Genomic DNA, 11,832 nt, shown 5'->3' with positions numbered 1-11,832 from the left:
GTATAACATCCTCTATATTATAACACACATGAACATGAATAGACACATACAGGTGTGCGTAGCTGTGTTGCTCTCGGCCCTTTTTGATCTCTAAAATGGATTTCTATATTTTAAGGTTTTAATCTGGGTTTGTGTTAATCTCCTGATAAACAACCCTACATCTGACACACAGGTTGCAGGTAAATAAAGCTTTCTGAGAAAGCCTCTACTCAAATTAATTTTCCAGGGTTTTTGCGCTCTGTTTGGCACCATCATATAGATCAAATAACTGTAAGAGGTTTTTTTTTAATAATACAGTGTCCCTTCCAAGATATGGAAAATTATTCAATTTGGAAATATAATATTGTTGAATATTGGATTCATTAAGAGTCGAACTGTATCTGTCAGTCCCACAGTTTTTACTTATCAAAAATATTTTGTAAAAGTATTGTCCAAAATCTCAAGTTCTATTTAATGACAGCTTGTTGTTTGGTTCTTAAAGTTTTAATTATCTATGTATTTCTTTACACAAACCTATCGATTTGCTTCAGAAGACATTCATTGTTCGACTAGAGTCGTGTGGATTAATTTTATACTGCCTAAATATGCCTTTTGGACCATCAAACAGTCAGCAGTCTGATGGGACCTGTTCACTTGCATTGTATGGACAAACAGAGCTGAAATGTGCTTTTAAAAATCTTCATTTCGGTTCTGTGAAGAAGGAAAGACATACACATCTGTGATGGCTTAAAGGTGAATCAATCATGAGAGAATTTTCCATTTTGGGGCGAACTATTCCTTTAACTCAGTTTTCAACATTAGTGCATTGTCCAGCCGTAACAGAACATGAAGTGTAATTTGATTATTTCAATACCCTTCTTTCAGATACTATTAGACATACACACGATCAACCACAACATTAAAACCACCTGCCTAATATTGTGTAGGTCCCCCTCGTTCCACCAAAACAGCACCAACCCACATCTCAGAGAACAGCATTCTGAGATGATATTCTTCTCACTACAATTGTACAGAGTGGTTATCCGAGTTACCATAGCCTTTCTGTCAGCTCGAACAGTCTGGCCATTCTCTGTTGACCTCTCTGATCAACAAGGCGTTTCCATCCGCAGAACTGCCGCTCACTGGATGTTTTTTGTTTTTGGCACCATTCTGAGTAAATTCTAGAGACTGTTGTGTGTGAAAATCCCAGGAGCTCAGCAGTTACAGAAATACTCAAACCAGCCAGATAGTAACAAGGAGACACATGAAGTTGATTTTACCCACTTTAATAGATACTTTGGAAGCTGTGTTACATATAATGCTGCAGTGAATTAATAAATAAACACATTTCTTAGAGATGTTGCTAATATTCATCGTGTTCAACTCATGCTTGAAAAATACCAGCGTATAAATTGCACGAGACTTTGAGAGGTAACTAAATTTCACCGCTGTTATTTAAAAGAAATTGAACAAATGTAAAAAATAATCTTCATGTTCTGTCAAGTCTCTCTCTCTCTCTCTCTCTCTCTCTCTCTCTCTCTCTCTCTTTTAAGATTTTCACATTTCAAACTGAATTGTGTAGTTTAACAAAATAAAAATGAATAAAAATGTTCTCATGAAATGGAAATGCATGTGTAATTAAACATGACCATGATCTTTGTTGCTTTCTAATTTCACAGACACTCACTGTAAAAGAAAACACTGGGGGTGGAGTAAAGACAATTTTATTTCCATGATAAGAGTTTAACACAAAGCCATTTACATTGTATGTAAATCACACACACACACACACACACACACACACACACACACACACACTTGCCCTCTCATTTAAGTCTCAGGTCAGTTGGAGTATAAAAATACCAGGAAGATCAAAGAAACACATACAGACACACACAGAGGAAGGGGTTGGATGTTTGGGCTGTGTAAACGTTCACCTATCACACTTTTAAGACTCCAGATATGTTCATCTATAACGTAAATCACTACAACGGTTTGCTACTTATTATATTGCAATGAAATTATTCATTTGGTTAGGCACAACTTTGCTTAACCAAATGGTCATTTTCCAGATATAAAAGAAGTAAACTTATCACAGTCTTTATGTCTGAATGTGTATATCTTCTCAACGCATCAGTGCCCACCCACTTTTTCAGCCATCTTGGTTCTGGAAGTATTTTTCCCCACTCATTTTTTCCATAGGGATTTCATAAAATCCTTTATAAAAGAGTTATAAGCCATGAACCAAACCAACCAGCTCTGAGATGAATCACAACATTACAAACTTGTGTAAATCCCATCTTTAATGAAGAAATGAACTACAATCCCATGAAGCACTGCCAATGACGTAATCAAATTGAAAACGATGAAATATAAATGTACTGATTAAAGTTGATGATCGTAAGTATAGAAACAAAATATTCAGATATAGTAATTTGAGAGTGTTGGAAAACCGACTCGATTGCATCATTCACAGTGTAGAAGTGGGCGGATATTTTACGTCTTTCTCTGATTTGGTGGATTTTTCTCCCTGAGGATCATGGGTAGTGTAGTTGAAATAAAACTAAAGTTGAAATAGCAGGGACTGATGGCTTTAACAGAAGCATATACCAACGATGAACAACCTCGGAGCTCACAGTAGGTCTTTAAAAGTTTATAAGTTATTGTTAATAATAAAATCCCCTATGGAAAAAATGAATGGGATTTTTACTTCCGGAACCAGACTGTTGAGCTCTACTACTCTCTTGTTGCTCTTTTTTCCTTTTAATCTGTCTATTCTTCATCTCTTCCTCTCATTTTTTTATTTTATGACCTGCCAGTTCATCCAGATGATTGGTACTCGGCCCGCGACTTCCTGTCTCACTTCCTTTTTCCAACATCTGCTATATTCGTTCATGCATTCTGAATGTTGCACTAATATCTCTCCACCTCTATGACATCATTTTTAACTCTTTAGAAACATTCTTGGCATTTTTACTGCCAGAGCACTCAGAGTTAAACATGTTCCCAACAGCACAGTAATGGACTAATGATTGATGATAACTAATGATAAAGTTGATGGAATTTAGATATCAAAATATCTAAGAAATGTGAGAGGCCTGCCTGGTAAACTGCTGATAGTTCAGAATCAATATTACGCGTTCCAGAGTTGTTGAACAGCATTTCTTCAACTTCGGTTAATTTCATGTCCCAGGGGTTGGTTTTTTATTGAAACAAACACATTCCAGTATGTACAGTATGAAGGTCACATTACAACTGACTTGGAAACTTTTTAACTGGCCTTCATAATTTATTTTGGGTATTTTTTCAAATGCCTTTTATGTGCAGATTTGACTGTTTAGCCTTGTCCATTACAAGTCAATTATAAAAAATAAAACCAGGGATGGGGTGTAACGAAATATATGTCACTGGATTACATATTTAAAGTTCTGTATTCCACTACAGTAACTGTTTAAATCATTGGGAATCAGAATACAGTTACATTCAAAAAGTATTTTGATTACTGAAGAGATTACTTTGCATTTTATTCTCATTTGTTAAATTAAAAAAAACATTCTGCTTTGTTGGAATACATCGCAAATGATGCGATCTGAGGAGAGTTTAAACTGTGATCTCAGAATGTTATGAGTGAAAAGGTGGTTATGATGTCATACGATCAGAAGATGATGTCGTTGTGTACACTCTGTGGGGTTTTGGAGTATGTTTGGGGCAGCAGAAATAGTTAACCTTGTTTAAACTGTCATGTGAACATTTAGCTTTATGCTACGATAAAAATGCTATTTCTAGCCCTTTTACATGCACCCGTTATCAGGCACGATTATATTTATTTTTGATCAAGAAAATCCACATTAGATAACATTAGATTATTTATTTTTTTCTCTAGTGAGAGCAGTACAATTAGGACAAAGATGTACTGCAAAAGTCTTATTTTTGATGAGAATTTTTGTATTTCTTTCTTTTAAAACTATCTAAAAATCCTTAAAACAAGATGCATTGACCTAGTTTTATAATGAGCACTGCATAACATTTTTAGTTTTAGATTTTTTTTTTAATATAAGTGTATTTTGTCCAGCAGATTTTTCAAAACAAGTGAAAAAATCTGCTAGTGCTGGAGAAGTAATCAAAAGTATTTAGATTACGTTACTTACCTTGAGTAATCTAACAGAATACGTTACAAATTACATTTTTCAGCATGTAATCTGTAATCTGTAGTGGAATATATTTTAAAAGTAACCCTCCCAACCCTGTTTAAATCTATGATAATCTAAACAAAGAGTGAAATAAACAAACCATTTTGATATTTATTGTGTGAAAATGATTTCTATAAATCTTTCTAAAATTACAGTACGACTGTCCTGCAGTTGTGGCATCATTTCCACCACACCAAACAATTTTGCCCCAAATAAAGTATTTTTTCAAAAGTTAGTGTACTTTTTAACCAAGTCGACAAAAGTATCAGTGCAGAGCATGCTTGAGATGGAATATGAGATGTTTGTTTGAAGAAATTAAAGAAATATCACTTGTGAGCAGAATATTTTTATTGGCCATCATTTCCAATCAAGCTGTACTTTTGCCAAATTATGCAAAAAAGAGTGAAAACATTATTTAATTGTGTGTATTTAGGATACATCAAATGTTAGCTATGAATTCGTCTTAGCAAGACAAAGGAGTTGTCCATTTTATATAAAAAAAATGTTAAAAATGTAATTTCCATTAGCATCATTTCCACCACAGAATTCTGTTGTAGTGATGTAGTGGAAATGTAATAATAATAAAAAATAAATAAAAAAAATGACATAAGTCTCACATGATGCATACAGTTTTGGACATTGTTAGTAGACAAATTTAAAAAACAAGCAAGAGTGTGATTTTTTTTTTTTTTAATGTGACTACTTTCTAGAGGTCCACAGTGTTAACAAGCCTGAATTTAAAGAAAGTTTCATGTATTTTTAGTTAAACGGCATCTCTTCCAAGCCTGTAGCGCTTTCTTTATCTTTTCATATGTGGCTTTTGTAATTGTTTACCGAAAGATCTGTGATCATTTAAAAAGGGGATGCTTATCTAGGATATGTTTCCTTGCGTTCAGTTTTAATGCAAGAAATGGTCGGTAGACATCTAGAAATCCAGAAATAAATATTCTTTCACTCTTTGGTGCACCAAGATAATAAACGTGTAGAAAATGTATTCAAATTCATGTGTCATAAGCAGATGACTTGAGATTTGACAGGGATATAAACTCATAAGAGGTGAGAAAGTCATCGCAGGTGTTCCAGATGTTTGTTTTGAGTTGATTGTTAGTTGTATTTAAAGCTTTTTGTTGTATTAAATCGTTTCTTAACCCTCCTATTGCGTTCAAAATCTGCATACACCTTTTGCATTCGCAGGTCAGTTTTGACCCGGTGGAGTTTTAAGCTTATAAAACATTTGTAATTCATGTGTTTTGATCAAAAACTTCTTAGCTGTTCATACATGTAAAAAGATGTAGATTTTTGGCACATTAACTGAAAAATATACATGTTATTATGTATGATGTCAGTGTTTTTTAAATAATTTTTTTTTAGAAATTCTTTAACATTTCAAAATATACATTAACTACAGCTAAATCAGTGTGATACATGTAAAGGTATGTTTTTTATCAAGATTTCTATGAAATATAATTTGAAGATAACATTGCATTAAATTTATATAATTATTTAAATTGAGAATTTCTAGGAATTCTCCTATTAACTTCCATATTAAATAATTAATTATTACTGCTGAAAAACATCCCAGTAGTCAAAATCTACTCAACCTAATAATTAACTAAACAACATCAAAACAACTATACAACACAACATCTGCACTTGTATACAATTGTTTTGAAACAAAATGCATTGTGTTTATTGCATGAACTGCTGTGTGTGATTATGCTGCAAGCTGGTTTATTATCAGATCAGTCTGTATAGAGCGGCAGAGTAAAATGTGGACCTTCAACCCTAATTCAGACTATGCATGCTTGAACTTTTGCTCTGGCCACACCTCCCTTTAGGCAGTTCCTTTGATGTAGTTTATTTGTTATGTTTGTTACATCTGTTTTGTTAGTTCTGTGTGTGAGTGTGCGTGAGACTGTATGTGTAAGTGTGTGTGCATGTTTTTAAACAGGATCGGTCCCATTTTGAGACCTAAAAACAACAACAACAACAACAACAAAAAAACATGTGAGAGTATGGGAAAGAGGCTAAATGTAAGTTAAGTATTTATAAGAAATAACAAATTTATAAATGTGTGAAAATATCTGCATAATATCATGTGTATAGCCACAGATGATGTTCGGTCAAAATTGACCCGGGAACACAAAAGATGTAACAACTTTATAAAAACGGTTATATCTCTTAACTAATTTCTTCTAAAAACACTATGTAACACAATTTTTGTTCCTGGGTAGTAAGTGTTATTTCCTAATTGCTTATGCCTCAAAAGTATAGAAAATGGCTGTTATTCCCCACAAACTTTGCTTTTGTGACCAGAACAGTGATATTTTGAAATTTACCTATTTCCAATGAGAAAACGGGCGAATCTGTGTCTTTTTCGTTCACATAAAGTCTGAAAAAAACAACATATGAATCCAAATTAACATGTATTTATACTAAAGTAATACAAAAATGACTACAAAAGATTTAGAAGAGAGTCGTTTTTCGAGATTTATGATTATACTCAAAATCACTTTCACGAATCAGCCTCCAAATGTAGTCTCCCATCATGTTCTCGTTATACTGTCCTTGGTAGTGCCGTTCAAAGTCCAGTGTATCCTGATGGAAGCACTCACCTCACTCTTCCTCCAAATATGCTCCCATGTTCTCCTTGAATTTATCAAGATGAGCATCAAGGATATGGACTTTGAGGGACATCCCATAGCCCATTGTGCCGTAGTTCTTCACCAGAGTCTCAACCAGCTCCACATAGTTTTCGGACTTGTGATTGCCGAGGAAGACCCGAACCACAGCGACAAAGCTGTTCCAAGCCGCTTTCTCCTTACTAGTGAGCTTCTTGGGGAATTCATTGCACCCCAGGATCTTCTTTATCTGTGGTCCGATGAAGACACCGGCTTTGACCATTGCCTCAGACGGCTTAGGGAAGAAGGCTTGTAGGTACTTGAAGGCTGCCGACTCCTTATCTAGAGCTCTGACAAATTGTTTCATAAGGCCCAATTTGATGTGCAGTGGTGGCATCAGCACCTTCCGGGGGTCCACCAGTGGCTCCCACTTGAAGTTGTTCCTCCCCACAGAGAACTCGGTCCGCTGTGGCCAGTCCCGTCTGTGGTAGTGCGCCTTGGTGTCCCTGCTGTCCCAAAGGCAAAGATAGCAGGGAAACTTGGTAAAACCACCTTGGAGACCCATCCGGAATGCCACCATTTTGAAGTCTCCTATGACCTCCCAGCCGTACTCATCATACTTCAATTTACTGTATTTTTTACTACTATTTATATTACTGGAAATTTCTAGAAAGTTCTAGAAGTTACTCCAAGTTAACTCAGCACTGAATCTATCTGGAATGTTCTGGAAAATAGGTACATTTCAAAATATCACTGTTCTGGTCACAAAAGCAAAGTTTGTGGGGAATAATAGCCATTTTCTATACTTTTGAGGCATAAGCAATTAGGAAATACCACTTACTACCCAGGAACAAAAAATATATAAATAAAATAAAAATAAAAAATTGTTACATGGTGAAATCTAAAAAAAAAATAATAATAATGATTTTGGTAGTCTTGATAAAGTCACAAAGTTTGGTTTCCATACAAAAAAAACTATGTGGTATTTTAAAATGATTATATACCTGTACTGGGTCAAAAATGACCCGAACGCAATAGGAGGGTTAAAACATATTTCTTCAGGATAGCTTTTACTTGACTATTTAATTTTTGTTTTCTGATTTATTATTAACTGTGTTTTTTGATATGCATGTTTATATATTCTGTTTGTTTTTATGCTTTGTATTATTATATCCTTGTTTTTTTTTTTCTTATAGTGTAAAGCGCCTTAAGAAGCTACTTTTAAAGGCACTATATAAAAATTACATTTATTATTAAAGCTTTTTTTTTTTTTTTTTAGTGTTTAAGCTTAAAGTAACCCTTTCAAGTGATTTTAATAAGAAACATTTAGACAATTTTACCAAACGATTTGGGCAAATTAGCTTCAGAAAAGGCAACCTAAACTGAAAGTTGAGTATTTTGCTGATTCTCTATAATAAGCAGATGTAAAAGGCATAAGATGTTGTTAAAATGGTCCATGCACTGCATAAATTCCAGACACATTGATCAGTTGCTTCATAGTTGGGCATTTTGGGCTTTAGTGGGTGGGTTTGTTGACTTAAAGATGTGCTTGAAGCAACAAAGATCTGCTCCACCTTACAAAACTAACAGATTAAGTCTTACTCCTCACGTTACATTAGCTTTTTGTGTTTTTGTCTGGTTTGTTTAATTTTAGTGTTTTTTTAGAAGACACTTTTTAGTGTTAGAGGTTATGAAAGAAGTTAAAGTCTGTCATCTTTGAACATATTATTTCTGAAATTATATCTCTGATTCTACGTACAAAAAGTGAGCAAAATTGGGGACATTTGGGAATTAGCTTTATACATACGTATATATACAAAATAAAGTCTATAATATGTCCCCATTTAGATAGCTAGACGTGTATGTGTGTAATATGGAACCATACATGTTTTATGTCTAGATATTTTATTTATAACATCTTAAAAGTGAACTTTGACACAAGTACAAACATCCATAAATACACACTGAACTTGAAGTAAACAGTGACATGACCTTTCTGCATGTATGTCAGCAGCTAAAACATCACATATAAATACACAGTTTTCTTTCTATACATTCACTGTCCACTGTCTCACAGTAAGAATTATTCATTGGCAGCAGCTAAAGAAGCTTAAATGTTTTCAGTCTGTGCAGTCTCTGGATGGAGGTAGTAAAAGACAACTAAAGGTTTGTGGTCACTCTTTGTTGTGGTCTGGCTGCGTTGGATTGAGGTACTGGTCAAATTCACTGCGGTCAAGCTGATCCAGCATGTCCGATCTCACCTGTTCTAGATAGAACTCTAGAGAAGGTGCACCCAAACAAAGCACACATGCGCACACCTCTGTTCCCCGCCAATCGTGGGGCTCCACCCCATTTTGCTGCACGACGTGCTGTGAAAATGAGTATGCAGCCAGGGGTAGATGTACTGACGATGAATTCTGAAGATATAATGATGCATTACTGGGGAACATTACATCTCCATTTGATGATGGTGCTCCATTGTGGAATGCTGAAGAGTGGTTTTGGAATGCAAAGCCACTGTGTGGGAGATTATAGGAGTTTCTTTGGTTGTACGGGTGCTGATGATTGTACGTATGTTGTGGGATTTGACCTTGGAACATATAGCTGAGATGAAAGGAGCCATTTGGAGAGGTGGTGGTCTCGCTTGGAGGTGTCTTGATACGCTTGTTGCACTTTCGCCGACGGGGCCTATATTTGTAGTTGGGGTAGTCGATGGTGTGCTGGATTCGTAGTCTTTCTGCTTCTTGCATGTAGGGACGCTTCTCTGCCAGAGACATGGACTTCCATGTCTTACCTATGACAAAAAGAAAGTGTTAGTTGGGGAACTCTAATTTTCGTGAAAGCAAAAAAAAATAGTGTTAAGAAAACTCATGAATAGTGATGCATCTGCTAGAAGATATAGTCCCTGACTTATAGGCATATTCCAGGTTCAATACAAGTTGAGCGTAATCGACAGCATTTGTGGCAAAATGATGATTACCACAAAAATTTAATTTGACTTGTTCCCTCATTTTCTTTAAAAAAAAAAGCACAAATCTAGGTTACAGTGAGGCACTTACAATGGAAGTGAATGGGGCCAATCCGTAAACGTTAAAATACTGTTTCCAAAGTATAGCCACAAGACATTAACAATATACGTTAACATGATTTTAGAGTGATAAAATCACTTACTAACCGCATCTGTGTGAAGTTATAGCCAGTTTTACAACTTGACGCCATGATGACGTAATGTCAGCAAACCCTAAAACGACTGTAAATATGACAATTTAAACAAATTTACAGCTCAAATAACACCCGAGTTTTAACAGAAGAATTAATGTAAGTGCTTTTATAAAATGAAATGCTTCACATTTCTGCCTTTAAACCTACACACTCTCACGGCGAAATCGTCAGGATCCGTACGACCTTTCTAAAATTTGGCTAATTCGTATGATATCGTACGACTGCACTCGTATGAGTTCGTACGACTTTCACTACAGCCAATGAGGTCGCTGGACATTGTTTCCATCCAATACGTGACAATTACTTGCTTCTGTCACACACAACAGCTTCCTATCATGTTTACACACTCTGCTGATTGGTTAGGTTTAAATAAGGGGTTTGGGTAAGGGCATAATATTAATAAGTATGTCCTTAACGCCTCATATGTGAAACTCGCGCTTACTTCCGCGTTAGACATCCGGGCATTTGCACGTGATGAAATCGTACGAATTTATAGGAACAAAATCGTACGAAATAGCCAACTCGTAAAATATGTACGAATTTTCATGAGACTGGTTTGCTTTAAACACTCACAAATTTGGTCCATTGTGAGTGTCCCACTGTAACTGCGATTTTTGCATTTTTAACTAAAGTATTATGCCACAAATGCTGTCGACTGACTTTAACTTGTATTGAACCCAGAATATTCCTTCATACTCAAGTAATGCAACAAAAATAACGATTCACTCAGCGATATTCTGAACAGTTGTTTCGCGTCATTGCGATTTTTATTGCAATTTTTACTTTAGTGCGGCTGGAACGCTGCTTTGACCATTTATACTATTTTAAATACAGACTGTAGAAGTTAAAGCGCAATAAAGTTGCTTGTTGTTAAACACTATTACAGTCTTCACAAACAAACGATGAAAAATCAATATTACAAATATGACAGGTCCGACTAACTTCAATAAAGTAGTGTCGTACTCACCGAGGATTTTACTGAGGTCAGTGTTCTCCAGGTCAGGGTTCAGCTGCGCAAGGCGTCTGCGCTCCTCCTTGGTCCAAATGATGAACGCGTTTAGAGGGCGTCTCACCCGAGTTTCCGCGGCCGATTTCGCTTCCGGACTTGAGCAGCTGGATTCAGAGCCTACCGACACCGGGCTTGATGGACCCGACGCGGGGCAATGAACCGTCCTGCGCGGCTCATTCCGCTGAGGTGGCGCGTAATGGCCCTGTTGGCTCTCGAGCATCATTGCTGTGGGGCCCATTTCGATTTCGGAGAGCATCTGGTCGAGAAACATGTTGAATTCGTCCTGGTCCACCTCAAAGATCAAGTGGGGCTTTAAAAGGATCGCGGACCAATGGGTGCGCAGAGGAGTGGATTAAAGGTGTGAAGCGCAAGAAGTTTCACCTCAGAGATAACGTGCAGACTGCATAGGACAAAATTAATAACGTTACTAGTTAAACAAAAGACTGGCTGAAGAAGTCAGTGGTGTCCAAACGAGACATAAGCCTGCAATATAGTCTAAAACGCCATTTAAAGGAATATTCCGGGTTCAATACAAGTTCAGCTCAATCGACAGCATTTGTGGTATAATGTCGATTACCGCAAAAATGAATTTCGACTCGTCCCTCCTTTTCGTAAAAAATAGATAAATATCGAGGTTGCAGTGAGGCACTTGTAATGGAAGCCAATGGGGCCAGTGTTTGGAGGGTATAAAGGCAGAAATGTGAAGCTTGTAATTTTATAAAAGCACTTACATTTATTCTTCTGTTAAAACTTGTGTATTATATGAGCTGTGAAGTTGTTTAAATCGTTGTTTTTATGGTCATTTTAGGGT

The 11,832-nt window shown here is 36.0% G+C and overlaps 1 protein-coding gene across 1 annotated transcript; it reads right to left on the bottom strand.

The window, feature by feature from the left end:
* Nucleotides 1-8,817: 8,817 nt before the first annotated feature.
* On the bottom strand, nucleotides 8,818-11,611 carry LOC127454224 (transcription factor Sox-17-alpha-like). Its single transcript, XM_051721280.1, has 2 exons — nucleotides 10,980-11,611; nucleotides 8,818-9,584 (listed from the first exon to the last, which is right to left on the bottom strand). Exons 1-2 carry the CDS (start codon nucleotides 11,290-11,292, stop codon nucleotides 8,965-8,967), a joined length of 933 nt encoding a protein of 310 aa, XP_051577240.1. The 5' UTR covers nucleotides 11,293-11,611; the 3' UTR covers nucleotides 8,818-8,964.
* Between the last annotated feature and the right edge of the window lie 221 nt (nucleotides 11,612-11,832).

This window comes from Myxocyprinus asiaticus, chromosome 2 (assembly GCF_019703515.2).
Source record: "Myxocyprinus asiaticus isolate MX2 ecotype Aquarium Trade chromosome 2, UBuf_Myxa_2, whole genome shotgun sequence".
Classification (NCBI taxonomy): domain Eukaryota; kingdom Metazoa; phylum Chordata; class Actinopteri; order Cypriniformes; family Catostomidae; genus Myxocyprinus; species Myxocyprinus asiaticus.
Note: the sequence above shows the minus strand (reverse complement) of the source record. Positions and strands in the feature narration are given on the sequence as shown.